Raw genomic sequence first — 20786 nt, forward strand, 5'->3', positions numbered from 1 at the left:
ACACGATGCCGCCGGAGGGGCTGCCGCCTCGCCTCCTTCGGCTTCGGCTTCGTCTTCGACTTCCCTTCGCACCTCTCCCCACAGCACCGCTTCTTTTCCAACAGCGGGGCGCATCTTCAAGATGGCGGGTACGAGCGGACCAGCGGTCTGGCCGCTTCCTAATTGGCCGAAGGGCGCCAGCGTCGGCCAATTAGGAGCGGCGCGCGGCGGCCCCGATTGGCTGCGGCCGCGGTGCGGCCGCCGGCGTCGCTTTACCCTCCGCCCAATGGCGTCGCGTTTCGGGCCTGATTGGCCGTGTCAGGGCTCCTCCTCTCCGTTCCGACGCGTTTCCGCCCTCCTCTCCCAATCAAAGGAAGAGGGGGAGCAACGATGCGTCGGATCTCGGTCGGTTTGGTTTGGAGGGTATCGGAGCGGCCCGGGAGCGTGTTTCTGGCGGAGAATCGGCGTCGTGGTGTGGGGTTGCCGGGCGCTGACGCGCCATGCAGCGAGTCTCGGCGGCTCAACACCAGCGTTCGCCGTTCGCCATACAGGAGTTGCTGGGATTGAGCGATGCGGGTCTGCCTTCGTCGGCGCACAACAACCATCATCACGGTAGTGGTGGCAGTACCAGCCAGCTGTCGGGACTGCCGCCGCCTCCGTCGGCGGCCAGTGTGTTGGGGGGACCGGGATCTCTGGTGCATCACCAGTCGGTGCATCATCACCCGCCTCCTCCGACCCACTGCGGCTTCCCCGGTGACCGCGCTGGTGTGTACCTCGGCCACGCGGCGTTCATGCCCTGTGCTCCGTTCCTGCACGGCTTCGAGGGACCGCACGGCGTACCAGGCGACATCGCCGGTAAGTCGTGGTCTCGTGTTACGCAAGTCGGCGGTGTGACTTTGTTGCAACAGTTTACCTGGGACGTTTAACGGAGGCCGTGTAAGTTCTGCGGCCGCCCTGATGCCTCTGTACGGAGTAGACGTCTGAGTGGAGCACCCTTCTGGTATACGAACAGTCAGAGAGGCTATACATAGAGAGTAACGCTTGGGATATCCCCTGCCTTTCTCCGGCGTGCTTGTCGACTGAGCGTCGTGTTTACGAAACTGTCTGAAGGTGAGGTACAGACAGCTGTGTAGGCAAAACGAACGCGAAAACAAGGGGATACGAATTGCTATACTTCCTTTCTTGTACCTACAAAAATGATTTGTACTCAAGTAAATTGGTGCTAGTTGTGTCCGAAACGACGATTGTTAAATATGTGTGCATAAGTAAACGCAGAGCCCGGATTTTGCAGTAGTTCCACAGATTCAGATGGCAGATCTTCAGCGCGCGCAACAGTTGATACCGCGTCCACCGCGCATGCGCGATACGACCAGCATGTCTTCAGGACCCTTGATGCGATACTGCACGGGTATACATACTGCTGAAATTATGTGCAGTATTTGGCAAAAGCTGCTGCGCATTTTTTACAGTTCATACGAGACAAAGAACGCAAAATACAAGGTTACCTTTAATGTGAAGCGGACATGTCCTAGACCAGAAAGGGGAGGCATACGTTTTTCCTTCTTACCCTCACGCAATGTTGGGGTCAAACAAATTTTTAACTTTTGATTTTATCCCTTTGTATCCCACAAACTATTGGGGTGGTCTATTTTGACCAAAGCTGCACATCGTCGGCGAGGCTGCTCTAACGGATTACAGGGTTTGAAACACCTTCTGTACCTCCGGTGAAGTGATCCAAGGTTTCCTAATTTTTCTACGTATGAGACCACACCGACGTCACTCATTTGAGGTTGGCATTTTCAATGCGAGTTGCGTGACAATCGTTTACCCGCCCGTGGATGAGGTTCGAATCCCAGCCGCGGCAGCCACTTTGTGATGGAGGGGAAAAGCGAAAGCGCCCGTGTGTTCAAGATTTCGGCTCACGTTGAAGATCCCCAGGTTGCCAAAATTAAACCGGAGCCTCCACTAAGGTGCGCCTCATCGCCTGCGTTGCGTCAGCGCGTTAAACCCTTCAATCAATCAATCGTTTACCCGCCTTCCAAACCAAAGTTTGATACGGCTACTTGAAGTGCGCGAAGTGCTGACGCTTTCGTAGTGCCTTTCTCGTGAGCCATGTGTCCCGAAGCCAAGATCGATGCAGTGTTCTTTCATCAAACAGAGTTTATCGTTGCGCACTTGTGTTCCACAAAAAAAACCTGAAGAAAATACAAGCGGTGAAGAAGCAGCCAACAGGGCGACGTGCAAAGGCGAACGTCGTCGAAAACGAATGCCGTGCCGTTTGCCCTGCGGGTATGAGTCGCTCTACGTTATCTTTTACGGAACCGTCGAATTAGATCGAGAACACTACTGATCAAGGAAGAACGTTCTCGTCTAGGGAAGGGCGACACTCTCTCTATCAAATAAGATACCTTGTGTGGCATACAAAATAGAGGAACATACAAGCTTCGCTTCAAACATAGATGGCTAATCAGGCAGAGCCGGATGCTGGCAACAAAACACGTAAGTAAACAAATTAGAAGGCATGGTTCGTGGCACATGGCATGGTTGGAGGTAGAAGGTTGCGAATACGTTAAAAAAAACTGCAGTGTCCCTAAAGTTTACACCAGCAAGATCTGGATTATTTGTGGTGCACTTCCTGCAATCACGTATACCGCGATGTTCTCGCACGCTTTTAGTTGTTGCTGTCGAGGCTACTTCTTCCAAATGCGAACACGTCGTCTCCTTCAGGTTTGTGTCTCGCTTCACTGCAGAAAGAGGTAGCTTGCGGCAAAGCCTCCCGCGAGGCGTGCAGTGAGTCGCTAGCTGGGATCCAGCGGTCGCAGACGCAGTACTCCTATCACACCCAAAGCACTCGTATTCGATGCAAGCACATTTCTGTAATTAATTCTCCGAACTTACCAAGTAACCTGTAGTACTATAACGAAAACAGCTTTTTGCTCTAAATGTCCGCGTAAGTGCCCTTTAGTCAAAGCCTGTAGCTTACACATGCCAATTGTAGAGTTTGCCGTGGAAACACACGCAGAGGGAGGGGGCTAACGTGTGAAGGGCTTGCAAACTTTTTACTATCGACCAGGAGCTCTAATAAGATGTATGTGCTTTGTGTGTGCAATGTACGTTTTCATTGTTCTCGGAAATACATTCAATCGAAAATCGCTCAGGGCAGAATGCGAATGCTATTCCGGATGGAGTTCACGCCTTGTAAATTGGTGAGACCACGAGCGTCGTGATCTTAGCACTGGATTTTATCGCACACGTTGCAGCCAGTGTGAAGCAAGAATAACTTTTTATTTCAGCTAGAATAACGCCACGGGTATACAATCCCTCGCGTGAATATAAGTCTGAGCATAACCACTACATATATATATAGCTCACACTAACCGAAAATGTACAGGGTATTTTGTGTTATCCAAATATCGACTGGAGGTTTTTTTTTGGTTGTGATGCACCGACTTGAGTGGCGATGCATTAAAGAAAGGCACACGGTTCACTTTGTTTCACGTTCTGTTTCTCCACGAGCGTCCACCGTCGACATGTCTTTCACCATTTGCGGGCTCGACTATTTTACCGGCAACCCTTATATTAACGTACACACAAATTGCCATTGTCATCCGTGATTTCACTCCTTAATTAGTTCAAGTGTATTTTCACTGCTTGTGTATTCGCTCGATGAGATAGGTTCTTCCCCTCCCTTCATCTTCGGTGCACTGGCGTTGACGACCACCCCTCGTCACTGCCGAGTCTAACATTCATCATTAAATATCAGCGCGGGGGAAAAAAAACACGGCACAAAAAATTGAGAACCGTGTATTTTTTTTTTCGGTACGAAAGAATGAGGTTTTTTTTTTTCGGCCTGATCATTAATGATGAACGCTCACCAACTCACCCAACCGACTGTCTTCATAAGACGGGTTTAAGCTAGCGCTGTGCTATGCCTTGTGCATGGAACGCTTTCTTTGCTCCGAATGAATAGTTGTACACGATAGTAACGCTGATGGCGTTCAAGGTCGACTGAACAACGGACGCCTAAAGCTTTTTTGTTAGTAAGCTTAGAAACCGACCCTCCCACTGCGCTATTGCGACACATCCGCAAAAGCTGCGAAGTTGGCTTCTCCGCGCAGCATGGCTGGCTAACGTGACGCCGCTGAGTCGCTCGAAACGGACCCTACGCACGGAACGTGTTTGAGTTGAGTGTCGTCTTTTAGATGCATTATTATACGTAGGGTAGCTCGTTTTGGGGGTTGTATTCTTTTAAAAGCGAGGGGTACAAATCGAGTTTTTTTTAACTGAAAATTTGGGAGAAAGCGTTTTTTTTTTCGTGAAATCATTCCGAAATTCGGGTGTTTTGGAGTTAAATCTATAGTATAGAGTTGTACTAAGTAAAACAGACAGTTTAATTTATCAGGATATATATGAGCTTCTTAACTCTAACGCGCTAAAACTGGTGCTTGTTTCAAGCTGGTAATCCGGTGGGACAGCAGGGCTTTCTTGCAAATACTGTACGAAATTTGGTGCTACTTTGGAAATGAATCGGTAATGATGACAGCAAATAGCGTTGGTAACTTCTGCGAAATGAAACATCTTATTCACAGAAAGCTGCAGGTCATCGTTTTCAGACACGTTGTTGTTTACATACATTATCACTTGTATGCGCAACACGATGGTCTCCATTTCAAACCTGTCCGATCGTTCAAGGTATCTCAGCTTTGCGAAAGTTCTCTCGACATCATAGCTTAATAAAGGTAGAACAATGTCAGTGCATCGTCAGCCAGAGGTAGCGAGCAGTAGAGTCATGCCAATACTCAATGAGTATTGGCATGACTGGTTGTAAAGCAAGTAGTGGTTGTAAACGGTGGACCGGCAGCGCACAATTACTACTTTGCAAAGGTCTATTCGGGGTGAAATCAGGTTTAGCCCGATTCTCCTGACGCATGTTCGGTGTGTAAAATTGGGGTAACATCGTGTTTTACCCGAAAACGAACAACCTCAATTCTGCGTGCTTTCGGACGCGGTCCAGGTCTGAAATACTTGTTTGTAATGCAAGGAACGAGACATTCCTCAAAGCCGTCACTCGGGCCCTGGGGAGGCGTCCAAACAGCATTTACTAATGGTTTGTTCTCTTAATTGCGGTGATTGGTGACCGCGGTTGTTCTGAAACGAACCTGCGTCTGTCATTCAGGAGAACATTCTCAAGGTCAGATAATTGCGGCCTCAGGGAATTCTATTGAGACGTAACGGGACCAGTGTAGTGTCATGCCACAGGGATAAAAATGGCCGCGTATCTGCTCCTTTCGTTGCAAATGTCGCCGAAAGACGGTAGTCGACTGGCTCCCCTGCCAAGTAAATGCCTCCCTTCTCTTTCCCGCTCACCTCTCATGCTGTTCCTCTCCCGTCGCGTTCCTCCCAAGATAACACGCTAGAGGTTTGCTCAAGTCAATTTAAATTTACCGTGTTCCACTACTCCAAGCCGGGTGTCTCGATGCCAGCGCTGCTGTACGGCGGAGACGCGCGTGAATCGAGGCGCCCTACTACAACGTTTATAGAACCACGTTGCCCAACTCCACGAGCGTTCCAAGTGGAACGTGGACCCCGTCTAGTGGAACCATTCGTTGCTATTGCCGTTTGATTTCTTAAATGCCGCAAGGAGGTAGCTCTGGCAACAGCACGCGACGGTTTTCTGCCGTTAATGTAGTATTTCTTTTGCTATCGCAAAAACCAAGCATCCCTATTTTTTTAAATAAATGAACACTGCGAATATCACTTATGTGTTGATTTTGTGCTTTATATTTGCGTAATGTCTTGTTCTTGTTTAACAATGATGACAAGTATGAACAGTTCCACCGGACTTAGATGTTTAGATTTGGCTGTGGGTATATAAAACTATTACGCAGCTATAGTTTCATTTCGGCCGGGTGACCGAATCGAGTCACACACAGACAGTTCTTCAAAGATTCAATAGGTTCTTTTGCGCAGATACTGAAACTTCAGCCTTCTAAACCCGAGTGGCTACCCACAATTGAAGCGTTGTTGGTAATGAAAGAATATTGAAATCACCCCGCTTGCCCAAGAAGGGCTGCAGTTCTAGTGTTTGTATTGAGTATTGAGTGTACAGATTATCACTTACGTGTGTCTTTGTTTTGTCATCCTGCCAAAGAAGGCAATAAAGAAAAAAAAAAAGAGTCCCACACAGAAAGACACAGACAGACAGACCAAAATTAAGTAGCCCGAGAAAGACTGTGCTCTTTAAAAACGTGTACACCGAAAACATTTGAAGACAGTATTCTGCGTACACGTTATTGGAACAGTGCATGAAAACTTTTCTCTACGCCGGCGTTCTCGACCGTATACAGGCAGAAAACATCCTCTGTAGTTCTCGACTATGGGGAAAAAGATGCGGGGAACTTGAGATTTTTTTAATAATGCGAAAATGCTTGAGTGTCACTTTTCGCCGCGTTCTGCCGTTGAGATTGGTGTCGCTTAGTTTTGAGCTGCTGCATTTAGTGTTGGTGACTTTGATGTCGCGAAACACGCAAGAAGTCAATCATTCTGTATGAGCAAGCTTCACCGCAAAGGAAATATGGGAAGGCCAGCTTTAAAAAAGGCGAACCTATCAACGGAACCTTTAAAAGTTGACCTCACTACTTCGCACCAGTGCTTTGCTGAGAAGACTTTTTCAGGGGAGCTATTAGCAGTCTTGTATCAAGATATGAAAGCTCTAGGACGCTCTTTTTAATCGTCCACCGGGCAGAATTTTGCCATCGTGTTCCGGCCACGCTGTTCGGTTACACGTATCCGCCGCATTTTTCGCTAACTATATCAGCTCGAATTAAAAATATTCTACCTTGAGTATGTTCATAGTTCTCAGCGGGTACCCGCCACGGTGGCTCAGTGGCTAAAGCGTTCTGCTGCTGAGCACGAGGACGCGGGTTCGATTCCAGGACGCGGTGGCCGCTTTTCTGATGGAGGCGAAAAGCAAAAACGCCCGTGTGTACGAGATTTCGGTGCATGATAAAGATCCCCAGGTGGTAAAATTAATCCGGAGCCCTCCACTACGGAGTGCCTCACCGCTTGAGAAGCGTCGGCGCGTTAAACCCCACAATCAATCAATCACATCAATCAAGTTCTGAGCGGGTGACAAGTAATTTCGCATCTAAGGGAGAAGGAGTCATCACTCCGCTCAAGAAGTGAAGAATCACATCCTTTCATTCGTCATCAATGTGCCCGACCATTCTTTTTTCTCACGCATGTGCTGGCTTTTATGAGTTGATTAGCTTGCGCACAATATATTTTGTCCGGATTTGCCGCTGTAATTCGTTCGTCATTTCATGACCACAACAGCAGAAGCGCAACAAAAAAAAAAAAAACTGTTTACTTGGTAAAAAGTGCAGGCATTGTTTTACAGGGGACCCAATTTTGTAATTACTTTTGGCAAACCCTTTGGGAATGAGTTAATATAGAGAAACAGCGCTGCGTCTACTACTCCATAATAATAAATAAAAATCAGCATTTCCTCCCATCTGTTCAAAAAATTTGTGGGGCTTCTGGGGCGGGCTTTTGAGTTAGTTTTAGCTTCAGTGTGGAAGAGTACGAAGGGATTCTACGTCCACGGAATAAGTTATAGGTATACAACGTTTACAGACTGTTCGGGTATTTTATTAATTTACAATAATAGTGAAGCGAACGAAATATGTTTTCGGGGGGCATTACGAATGTTTAAGGTTCGTCGTAACGGATGACTTGTCCGAATGGCAGACGAATTGGAGACGAAAAATATTCACGCAGACCGCCCGCTGAGAAGAAAAGGCATACAAGTGCGCATATTTCACTTGCTATGCCACTTTTATTTCTATCCTGCATATGTAAATGAGCCTTTTCCGTGTCTGTTTGGCTGCACCTTCCGTGTGTTTGTACACTGAAACATCAGAAGCCTCCAGTCAATTACGAAGCTCATGGAGGTCTGTATTCTTCTCATTGTCTTACGTTACATGATGTGCTCGGTCCTGGTCATGTGCTAAAATGGCCTCACCTGCGACGAAATCCTTTCTCAGCTTCCTCCGTAGTTGAGGACTAGTCAACACTCTTTAACAGTGCTGAACACGGACGATACGTGTGATATAGGACCGCGTTCCTCATCTTTCAACTCTTAACCTCTGTGGGGTGGCAAAGTGAACATTTCGCGTGTGTGTGTTCAGCTGTTCAGCATGACTGCCATGCCATGATAATGCTAAACGTGCCGTGTTCGCGTGTGGTTACTTCACGGTCTCAGAACTCTGTTCAACTTGAAGCGAACATTTTTTTCGAGTATACTTCGTCATTTCTTCTTATACCGAACTACTGAACTTGGTTCCGACTCCAATTCTTAGCATTCCTTTTTCTTTTTCTTACTTTTTCTTTCTTTCGTTCCTTCCTTCTAGCTTGTCTTTTCCTTTTCTTTTATTTTCTCACTCGTTTCATTTTTCACCTGGTGTAGCATGCCAGGCTCTTTTCTGGACATACCTCGCCAGTACCATTAAATTACATTCTCTCTCACTCTTCCCATAATAGCTCCTTTCTCTATACTTTTTCTGTTATAAAGAATATTACTTCAACCACGTGACCACCAAAGGGGATGCTCCGGAGGTGGCAGTGCTGAAGTGCTTTCTCTGTCTTTATTTTCTATTATCCGTCTTTTTCTCACACCGCTTTTACTAGCTTGATTTCGTAACAGTGAATAAACTTCCTTCGTTCGGCTCAAGAACTCCTACACCTACGAGGGAACTGATTTCTGATTGCCAGCTAAGAAGCGAATTAAAAAATCTATTTGTGTTTCGAATGTATGCTCCGGATGAATGTTAACCATCGATTCGGAATAGGTATGAGTATTTCTTTTTTTTTACAAACTTGAAGTAAGTAATTAATTTCAAACAAATTTTTATAGGGATTCTTTTACACTTGTAAATGTTAAATTTAGTCTTTGAATGCGGTGCGAAACAGCGCATCCCTAGCGTTTGGTTCCAACAACATTATGCCACGAAAAGTTTATGCTCGGATTTATGTTAAAACCAAGCACCCTCAGGATACTTAGATCTGTCAAACTTAATTTCAGCGTAAGAATCCTGTAACATTAAAGCGCAATATCTTGGCCTACTGGTGATAACTACTGCAAATGCGTTTTATGCTCAGGGGGAAATTAAGTGATTTGTTTTACAAACCGGCATTCCCCATAGCATCTCCATAGTTTGTTTCCCAAAATGCGTAAACCAAGAAGCTGCGAGGCGTACGCATGCATGGTTCAACGCGCACAGCGGGGGAATGGAAGTGCCCTTCCGAGCCCTAACGCCCATTGTCAGTTTTATTCAGCCGGCATTTCTAGAGTGTCACGGTGAATTGCAACACCACGCTAGTCGGAATGGTGGGCCTGGGTCGATAACCGTCTCGTTGTTAGCTGCTGACACAGTTTGTTAACTGAACTGTACATTGCGAGAGTCATACTACAAAAAAGGAGTGATACCAGAACGTCTCCCTGCGGTATACTTTTCGGGGCTTGGTGAGGCGCTTTGTTGATTAGTGCTCATGTAGGGGAACCACCACAGATTAAAATGTTATTCTGCGCGTATATTAAACATTGAAACGAAGGTAAACATTACGTAGGCGAAAAATAAATTGCAGAATTGCTGGGGCACTTCCAAGGACTCCCGAATATTATCAATCTAAAACAACCCCGTGGTTCAGTTCCACCACAGTGTACTCGAGGGACAAATCTATGCCGCCAACCAGGCGAATTCGGTGAATGTCACCATCGTGCATATAGCATTTGGCTCAAAAATGTACCTGCGCTGTGGCGCTATGCAGAACGTCATGTCCTCATAGGATCATGCCACAACGCAGACCAAACTTTTGGGTCAAATCGCATGCTAGACATCGTCCTTCGCTGAATTCGCTTCGCTGGCTCTGTGGATACGTGCATCAAGTGTATTGTGCTGAAGCCAAACCACACAATTGTCTTAGGGTGGCTCAAGTAGCCAGAAGGCACGAGCGGAGTGGTCTACTAAAAATTTAAACGCGTGAGCATTTATATGTGAATTCATAGAGTAAGCCTGTCAGTCTGTCTGTAATAATCTACAAGGCACACTTCCTCTGCATACGAAAATGCTATTAAATATCCCTGTGACCTTGATGTGTTCAGTCTCAACCGCCTATATGGCCCCAAAAGCTGTGGTCTCTGCAATGCTTTTGTGAATACTTGTGAAGCTAACTGTAAAGATACGCGGGGAATAGCGTTACTTAAGAATACGGGGGGGGGGGGGTTCCCAAGAATTTTAATAAGAGGTCCGCCGGGCCCCGGCACACTTTGACATCAAACTGCATATATTTCATCAAAGATGTCTTTCCGGCCACGCAGTAGTGTATAGTTAGGAATCAGACAGCAAAGTAATCGGTGAGCAGGGTTTCATATGGGTACACGGGGTATTTATTTATTGAAGCCCGAGGCCCGTCCAATTACATATAATGCCCCTTAAGATGTCTTTTCAGCAAGACCTGCTATAGTTGTGAAGCCGACTTTAGGGGGCTTGGTGTAAAACAGAAATGCTTGCGCGTTTATAGTCAGAATGCTTCCTTCCTCGCTTGCGCGAGGAAGGAAGCATTCTGACAAAGCCTTTCAACTGGATATGTCACGTTTACGTACTCTTAATACAACAGGCATTTTTTCGCAATAGCAATGGCAGCAGGTAGTTCCGGTAATGCAATTCATACTCGCTTTTTTAACACGAAGGTGTTTTATTCCTGAAAACACGAACGTATCCCTGGCGTCATATCCGTCACGGAAATGACGCTAGTACAACGAAGCAAGCAGCCTGTAAAGGGTGCACCCCTGCACACAGGGTCTTATTGCGGGGAAGCAACCTCTAGTAGTAAAGAGTACGTTATAATTAGGGTTGTTGGTTTTCGGGTTCTATATTTTATCACGAAAGTGTTTCTTGCCGGGATACACCAAGATTTTACTGACGTCATATCCGTCATTAAATGACGCCAGTACATTTTTGCCGAAGCGACCCGCAGCAGGACGTCGCTCACCAAGCACACCCACAAGACAGCCGCCGACCAGCAAATCATGCTAAGCTGCAGATTTCACTGCACATTTCACTTTCGTGTTTTACCGATTCCTATGACAGATGAATCAACCACAGTTTTTTTTATGGCAAACCCAGTAAGGCTAACTGTGCGATGCCAAGCCACCCAGATTTTCCCGCACTGTTGCCCTACACTTCCGTTCACAGATCCGTGTACACATCCGGCTTATTTCACACCGCAGTGCCAGTACCCCTATACTCTCGCTCCCAGCTGTCGTGACTTCGCCGAGGCGTGGCCTCTTCGCCACGTGCCGTGGTTCTGAATCAATGAAGTCGCGGCGCTTCGCTGCAGCCTAATGAACCGGCACGTACGAAGAGAGTACGGACATCGTTATTATGCGGCGCACGCTCTCGCGCGAACGTATACAGGCACCCATCGTGAGCAGCGTCCGTGGCCACGCGTGCTGTCCTTTCGCGGTTGGACGAACGTTCGTTTTTTTTGATGCTGAACGGTGGCGCCGCGCGGTAACTAATTTGAAGTTGCTAATGTATAGCAGGCTTATTGCCCCGCGTGGCGTCACCAGACACCTGCGGTGGCAGCAGGCACTTATCCTTTATCGGTTCACGCCGCCGTGGCTACACGAAAACGCCACTTGTGGAAAGGTTTCGGTCCACTGTACGACGTTCGCGTATTGTTGTAGGATATCATTCGCAGCGGGTGACCAATTCATCATCATCGTCAGGAAGTAGTCAGCCACTGCAAATGATATCCGACAACCCGATCGTAATCGCAAACAAAAACACCCCTCCTGGAACGGTTCCGGACTATCGTATACAACGTTCCGGTCTATACAAAACCCATGGTGACTAATTAGGACGATACTAAATTCAGCTCATTCATATTTTTATTGCGCCTATTCGGGGATATTGCGCTACCATGAAAGCCTATAACATAAGGTAAGTGTGCACACATATCGATTCCCCTTTTCGCGCTCACAAACCACCGTAAGTGTGCTATTGAATGCGCTCTACCACGTGACCTTACGAGCTAGATCGTTTTGGCGTATGCGCAGTAGAGTTCCGCTGAAGTGGTCACAGATTAGTAAATCATGCCCTGTAAGGCGTGTATGCATAAGACATAACGACCCTAATCGACGCTTCAGATTAATCGTTGAGGTTTATACGGAATACAGTTGCTGTAAGGGCGTCGTTTGAGTCGCTGGAGACACGCGCTAGTACTTCAGGAGAGCGAGGCCAAATGTAATCCGTGTCTCCGAGCATCTACTTGCCACCCTCGGGAAAAAGGACGCAAATTTTTAATAACTCCCTGTTGTGTTTCTACAGAGTCAATAAAAACTTAAAACTGATAGCGTATGAACTTTGGTCAATATAAAGTCAATAATGTTTTCATTGAAAAAAACTCCGCATATCGATTCTATTAAGTGAACCAATGCCTGCAACTCATTGGCTGAGGTCATAAGTAAGGCGTAAGGGGCCGTTGATCACAAGGTCATGTAAGTTTTTTTTTTTTTTTTCGTAATGAGCCAGAACCAGAAACCGAAACTGAGCCAGATAAAGCTGAAGTGGCAAGAAAAACTCCGCAACTTTCCCCTAAAAAAGTGGTGGTATGAAATTAGTTGAGATAACGCCTTGAAAGCGTGTACGCAGATCGTATAGTTCGTATCAGAAATGAGCCAGACCCTGCTGTTTCATGGATCAAAATGAGCCAAATGCATTTGCCCAATGGGAGTTTGTTTTTTGTTTGAGTGTGCAGACTATTTCGTGGGTGTTTTCGGAAGTTTTTCTTTTGCGTTTCGGAGCTGGCTGATTATGAATTCAGAAGGCAATTAGGAGTTCGGCGAAAACTCTGCCCCCAGACTTCAACGACGATGTGAACGGAAGAAGGGAGCGAAATGAAACGGAGATGTGAAACAATAATTTCATTTCGTCTCCGCCGTTCCTACGAAATAACTCTGGTTATATGTATTTATTTTTACTTCCATATTTATCATTTCAGTACGTAACTAAATAACTAAATAGCCGCCGCTTACAAGCCCTGGCTAATCCCCCCTCCTCCTCCCTCTCTAAAAGTACGAACCACTTCATCATGGTGAAGGAAAAGATATGAACAGCCTTCTTGTCAAGCGTTTTGGAAATTCCTGGCAAAGCAATGAAGAGCTTGCTTACTTCGCTAGTGCTTTGAGGCGTGCTCAAGGTAATTATCTTAGGGAAGAATTCGAAAAGTGCAGCTAATGGTTCCAAGAGGACTCACCTGCTCTCCATTTATAGTTCTACTGTTCTTGAGGCCCTGTTGCATATGTTTAATGCCTTTTTCACCAAAACTCAATCGCACCTTGCTTGAAAGTCAATTTGAATAAAGTTTAAATAAACAATGTAGCATAAACTTGAGTGTTTCAATGCAATATGAGCCAAATCCGAATTCATCACGCCAATGTTGCTCAAATTAACGGCATGCTTTTTAATTACTTGGGGCCATAAACTTCCCTTAGGTGACGTGTAAAATATATCATATAATAGTTTTGACGGCGCTGCATTTAAGTCCAGTAACAAACTTCCGCTTGTTTCTCAAGTTCACGTTAGATGGATCTGGTCCATTTCGAAAAACAACGCCTCATGTGTTCGACGTGCATCTGCGACAGCAATACGAGGCGACGCGAATATATATGGAAGCAGGTAGAGTGGCTAAGGGGCGCATAGGCTTGAGGTCGTGCGTTATACTTCTGGACATCGTGGGCGAAAAAGGCTACCCGCAGCTCTTCCATTTTACTTTTAAATTCACCAAATGACGAATTTAAACAGAACGTATTCCAGGAGTAACTAAAGATGCGCGCTTTTTATGGGTTTCAACCGCTCGTACTGCCCTCATCCTCATGCTTTACGTATACCGTATAGTCTTGTATTTTAGCAGCGAAGCTGTTTAGCAAATCGTAATTTTTCGTGTCCCCAGTTAAAAAGACCAAAAAATTGCCGAGCGTGCGCACGTGAGCGCGAGCCTTGCGGCGACCGCAAGACAGTTAACAAAACCAAGAAAATGCCTATAGCGCTCCTGTGTGCCTGCCTCGCGGCGACCGCCTAGTAACTCCATCAGATCTCACACACCTAGTTTGGTGGTGCCTGCAGCTTTCGCCACGCACCGTACATTCAAATCGCCCCAACCCCATCCCGATCCACAACAAACTGATGCACAACTATTATATGAAATAGCGGTTTATTCAATTAAAAGCGGTCTGGCACGGGTTGTTTGAGCGGGTCCTCCCCCGAACGAACTGGCGAACGTGCACAAACACTACTGCGATCACCACGAACTGGCCCACGAATTGCAGGTTCCAAGAACTGGTCCAGTTATTGAGTCTACTGAGAACGACCAGCATTTGTTTATTTTCTCTTACCCTCCCTCCCCATTCCTTTCCCCCATCGTGACCAGTGGTCATCCTTTTCTATTAAAGGTTGTCTCTCTCTCTCTCTGCCCTGCGCACGTTTGTCGAGCCAAGCATACCCGCTTAAGGAGATTGGCCAAAATTTGCAAAAAAAAAAAAAAAAATTCTCCAGCGTTCGCTGTAATTGTGGCAACAATTCCTAGGAATAAGTAAGACACGTCATAACGTACGCCACTCCAAGGTGATGCACAATGATTATCACTTCCAACGAAATGAAATAAGCTCACACTTATAGCAGCAACATTGATGGAGTAAATGTAGTTGCGGCAGCGAAGAAGAAGCAAATCGGCTGCAATCGTGGACTTCAAACCGCTGTGATGGTCGCTGGAATGCGTACAGGTTCGCTACCTTCACGTCTTGCGCGTTAGTGCGATATTCTCCTTTATAGCCCTTACCTGCTTAACTTCTCGTTGAGCTGACGCCGTAAGACCATGAAACAACCCAACAATTCATCTTTTTTTTCAGAAAAGATCGTGTAGAAACGCTACTATATAACTCTTGAGCATATATATTTTAGCGCGTGTCACCGATTGATGGAAACGTTCACTAAATCACATCCTTTTGCAGGCGCGCAGCTTAAGACGTGTTGTCTAGACGTGTTAAACGATCAATACAAACTTTCGAGTCCAGGGGTTACTTACACACCAATTGAATATATACGTTCTCTTCGTCAAAGGTTCACTTATTCTCATTAAAGCACAACAGACGTGCTACACCACTTCCCTCTTTCGAGTGTACAACCATTTATGTGTGTGTTTCAATGGGCGTTGCCGTAAGCGCCCAAACGTCATGTTTTAATAATAATTTTGTTTTGCCATAATACATAAAACGGAGTTTGAAGAAAAAGAGGCTCGCAGGAACGTGATTCATATCGCAGAGTATCTGGATGCTATACCCACGCATGGCCACATAACGCATGCCAGCGCCGCTTTCTCCTGTTTTAAAGCGAAGCCTTCTATGCCTGGCTGGCGCCGTCCGCTGTCACGCCCAAACGCACTGCAGAAAAGCCAACTTAAAGAATCTGTTTCCACAAAGGTGGACCAAGAACCTCAAGGCAAAACGCTTTCCTCGGTCGGAATTGAACGTGTGTCCCTGGCGTTATGAGGCCGACGTCTATCATACTGCGCCACTCCGACCCGTTCGTCGAAGCAGTTATGGACTTTGACTTTGACGCAAGTTGCACGGGAGATAGCTTGGCGTTTTGACCACCTTTCTTTTCAGAAAGGGGCTTTGATTTTTTGAAGCTACATCTACATAACCTAATATTGTGTTTTTATATAACAGACATCATCATCAGCCTACTCAGGTGCACTGCAGGGCGAAGGCTTCTCCCATTGACGTCCAAATGCTCCTGTCCTGCGCTGCTGTAGTCCATTCTTTGCCAGGCAAATTTCCTTATTTCATCTCCACACCGAGTAAGCTGGGAGCACTGCAAAACGCCACAGCACTATAGGTACAGCATTGTCACACGACAGTATTGACAAGCGTTATGTACTACCGCTGTGACCAGAACAGCACTGCTGCCACCACAATCTGCTTCCGTTCAGTTACAGCCCGAGGCCCACTTTTGCATTCTGTCTGCGAGTGTATTAGGGCGCAATCAAACGCTCGTTCTTACTGGATCGGGCATAGTATCTAACGGGACCCCCCAGTGAGACCGACACGGCCTGCTGTGACACGCACGTGCCGAAGGGATGCATGGCGAGTGGGCTGCACCACGCCTCATTTCCGTTTGGCTGCCCGCAGCGAGCACGAGTGGCGCGCGTGTGCCGTTCAAAGCACTCCGCGCGCCGTGGGGAGGAAACCGACGATGGTAACGGGTCGTCTACGAGCTGGTCTTCCAAGGGGACGATGTCACTGAAACGTCAGGCTAGGCTGGGATTCCCACTCAAAACTGTGGTTGATTCCTCATAGGAACCGGTAAAACACAAAAGTGAAATGTGCAGCGAAATCTGCAGCTCATTGTCCTGTACCTTGATGTTTATTTATATGTCTAGTGTTCATATGTATTTGTCCTTTGCTCAATCGTTTAACTCCTAATTTTTTTGTTTATGTTTTTTTCACCTTTACGTTGTATATATGTTCCTTGTTAACCTTGCCTATGTGTTATATATATTTATGGGAGCCCTCTACCCTATCCCCTTATTCCTATGTACTCTTTCCTCCCTATCAAACCTTCCCTACACCTGCAGGCGTTCTGGTGTCCGCCCCTAGGCGAGACAATTTATACATGCTGGTGGAATTTCCTTTCTTTATATACAGTCAAACCCGGTTATAGCGAACTGCAATATGCGCCACGACTACTTCGATATAGCCAATAGTTCGAAATAGCCGAACCCGCCTATTACGAGTGTTTTGTTACGACTTCGCAATATGCGGGACCCCTTCACCCCCACCCCCCTCCTCCTGCCATCCCCGCATGCAGAAACGAACACAATAAAGTATTCCATTACCACACACAACACTATCTATTTATCGCAAGCAATTACTTTCCGCTGTAACTGCCTACCTTCCCGAAAAGCGGTGATTTTTGTTTTCACTGTCGTTTTGGCGGCGTCAACTAGCAAAACATGCGCACGAGACATCATTTGCATCAGTTGCGGTCCGTGTCCTTCAATATCGAAGCAATATTGGTGGAGCACATTGACTCCCGAAAGCGCTTCATTAAGCATCAGACGGCTTTCACTCGCGACATCCTCCGCCTCTTCGGTGCCTTCATCAGCGCCAGCAGCCATGACATCGGTGACGGTGTAGGTGTCTGAGGGGCTCACAGTAACGGCGACGTCGTCGTCGACACTCAGGCAATCCTCGAAGCGCACTCCTTTCAGCCCAACATCGGGAACGTTGGCGAGCTCTTCTCACAGTTCATCGATGCTTCCATCTTGGTCCGGACGCGCTGACTCGGAGGGTTTAATCGTGAGTCAGGCGCGTCGGAAACAGGTACGGAAAGTGCCGGGAGTCACGTCGCTCCATTGGGAGGCTCAAAATCTTCATTCCAGCCAATAAGCACCTGAATAGCCGTTCCGAGATCATGCATATTGGCGGCAATTCTAGGCGCGCCGAGTTCGATATATCAGATGTGAACTTTGTTATAAGGAATATGTTTCGCGTGTATTTCCGTAACTGATTTATTTTTGTTCGATATATAGCATAATTCGCTCTATCCGGGTTCGTTATAATCGGGTTTGACTGTAATACAATAAATACATATATACATTTGCGGGTCAGTGGCTGTCTTGTGGGTGTGCTTGGCGAGCGACGTCCAGCTGGCGGGTCGCTTCGGCAAAGGTGTACTGGTGTCATTTCCATGACGAATATGACGTCAGTGAAATCTTGGTGTTTCCCTTAGTAAACACTTTCATGTTAAAATATAAAACCCGAAAACGAACAACGCTAACTACAACGTACTCTTTAGTACTAAAGGCTGCTTCCCAGCAAAAAGACCCTGTGTGCGGGGGTGCACCCTTTACAGGCCGCTTGCTTCGTTGCACTGGCGTCACTTCCGTCACGGATACGAAGTCAGTGATATCTTTGTGTAGACAGAATAAAACACTTTCGTGGTAAAATGCTGCCCTCTCGGTCAAATCGGTTTATGCTGCGATCACAGATTGCCGAGAAAAAAGTAAGCAATGGCAATCCTTTTGTTGTGTAATATGACCAGGGTTGTTCATTTTCGGGTTTTATATATATATTTTAAATCGAGCTCTAAAAATCGGGTGCTATTTTTTAAAAATGATAATCTTGGAGAAATCGGCGTTTTTTTTGTAGAGCAATTCAAAAATTAAGGTGTTTTTTTTGTTTAACTCAACCGACGTACTAAGTAATACACCCCGTTTATTTCATCAGAAGGTATCAGGAGCTTTTCTCTAATGCGTTAAAATTGGGATTTGTTTCAAGCTTGCAATCCGGGCGGACATCAAGGTTTTCCAGCAAATACTCCCAGAAACGTCGCGTTTGTTTGGAAAAGAATCATTAATGATGATAGTAAAACATTTTATTCGCAAAAAGCCGATCATAAATTTTTCACACATCCTTGTTTACATACATTATCACCTGCATGCTTAACATGTCGGTCTCCATTCGAGACCTGTCCGATCGTTGAACGTATCTGATCTGGGAGAGAGAAACTTCTCTCGACATCACGGCTTCCGTTAGCTAGGCCCAACAATAGGGAGTTTTAGTACAGCGTTTGTTGCCTTTGCGTACGGTAAACGCTAAATTTTTGCGTCACGCTACGTAAACACCGTGAGGGTAGTTTTAGTGGAGCGTCTCATCAGTTTTGCGTAGCGACACGCTAATGCTTACGGCGCCATCTGTCGAATGTTTTGAGAAATGAATCGCCGGCTGATCTGCCAGCGGCGTGCCGGAGTGCTTGGACATTTTACGACTATCCAAACAATTGTAGACAAGCGCATTCCCGTTATTTGAATGCGACACGGCCATAACACGACATGAATATTGTCTTACCTGACTACGTCCCATAAGGAAAGCGTTGAAGCCCCGTGGAACTTCTTTCGTGCCATCGCAGAGAACGCCCTGAACCGAATGTCTGGGTTTTACGCATACATTTTATTCAACTTCAAAACAATCCAGAGATGCGTCTCGAACGAACACAACGTCACAACAGGTGTTGCAAGTCTGAACCGCGATTGACAGGCGATCGGTTGCCTCCTCCTGCCCATCGTAAATTCGGCACTCACTTCGCGCGCGGTTTGCGGGGGCGAACAGCAAGTCACTTGGCTCTGGCGCGCAAGCCGAGAAGGCTTTTAGCCACGCACACTGCACCGCAGAGCAAGATTGCTCCGTGCACTGCACACACCCGATGCGAGGTTGAGTCGTACGTCGCTCGAGAAAGATAAACCAGAGCATGGGAAGCACTATCCACCCGCAGAAGCACAACGTTGCATTTCATCGCGAAGCGAACGCGTTTACAACACACACACCCAGCTTCGGTCGCTGGCGTGGCTGCAAGCTTCATTCGGACAGTCAGCGATGTTACGACGATACAGAGCTATTCGAAGGCGACGTGCTAACCACTCGATGTATTTAAAAACCCAGGAGCAAAGAACTAGGTCCATCGGAAGCAAATTACTGTCCACAGAAGAGCGGAACCGTGTATGGTTGTCGCGGTACTTGCCGCCATGTTGGAAACGCAAGCGGCCTCAAGTACGCACGCTATTTTGCTGAAATAGCGTCCGCTATTCTTCCGTCCTCTAAACGCAGAAGCGTCTTAAAGTACGGTGCATGCGCAGTGCGAACGACGCAAAAAATACCGTTCGCTAACTGTTTGCGTACGTCTGCGTATACGTTATTCTAAAACTCTCTAATGTCACTGCAGCATTTGCCAGCCTATAGGGTAGCGAGCGGCAGAGTCATGCCAATACTCACTGCGTTCAAAAGCCTGGTTTGTGGTGCTTGCTTCTAGCAAGTACTGTTTGAGGACGGGCGACCGTCAGCGCACGATTGCGCAGATCGCTACGTTGAAGAGGTCCATTCGAGGAGAAATCGTTTTTAACCCGCCTCTCCTGACAGGAGTTCGTGGTGTGCGAATCGGGCAAAATCAGGTTTTACCCCAAAACGAACTCTAAATATGACGTATACAGTAAAAAACATTATAGCCAAGTCACTCTAGTTCAAATTTCTTTTAATTCGAAGTATTCCGTGGCCCCCATGCACTAGGATGTATACAAAGTGCATCATGCGCGTTTTTAACAAAAATATAGCATATAACGAAGTAAATTACCTCTCCTGGCGGACTTCGTTACAACTTTAATTCATCCTACATCTGGTTCTATGCAAATATGTGCCCGTGAAACATGTTAAATTAGCGCCGTAGAAACGGTACAACAAAGAAGACACTACACAGGGCTAGCGCTGGTCCTATAGTGTAGTCTCTTTGTCGTCCCGATTGCGCAGTTTTAACCTTTCACAGCTCCAACCAACCAACCAGCCCACATTGATGCATTGACAAATAAATATCTGTTATTAAGCATGTAATGACATCACGATTACCATCATTATCATCCGCAAAGTTCGTTGTCGTCGTCGTCACAATCAATCCACGAGGTATTCCATTCAGCCACTCCACCGAACCGAACCGTCAAAAAATCGAGTAGTCCTCGTCCTCAGTCTGACCAATCTGGTTTGAAGTGAATAGATGGATGGATGGATGGATGGATGGATGGATGGATGGATGGATGGATCCATCGGATGGATGGATGGATGGATGGATGGATGGATGGATGGATGGATGGATGGATGGATGGATGGATGGATCCGTCCATCCATCCATCCATCCATC

General features: G+C 46.6%; 1 protein-coding gene across 2 annotated transcripts in view; it reads left to right on the forward strand.

Annotated features, from left to right (window-relative positions):
- Window positions 1-407: 407 nt before the first annotated feature.
- The window catches only part of LOC144142667 (uncharacterized), a 103186-nt gene continuing 82807 nt past the window's right edge, over window positions 408-20786 (forward strand). For both annotated transcript variants that reach the window (XM_077674327.1, XM_077674328.1), the window contains exon 1: window positions 408-834. In XM_077674327.1, coding sequence (XP_077530453.1) covers window positions 480-834 — 355 coding nt within the window. In that variant the 5' untranslated portion in view covers window positions 408-479. The remainder of the gene's footprint in view (window positions 835-20786) is intronic.

Source organism: Haemaphysalis longicornis, unplaced genomic scaffold (genome assembly GCF_048455015.1).
Source record: "Haemaphysalis longicornis isolate Haplotype H1 unplaced genomic scaffold, Haemaphysalis longicornis Haplotype H1 scaffold_6, whole genome shotgun sequence".
In the NCBI taxonomy this organism is placed as follows: Eukaryota; Metazoa; Arthropoda; class Arachnida; order Ixodida; family Ixodidae; genus Haemaphysalis; species Haemaphysalis longicornis.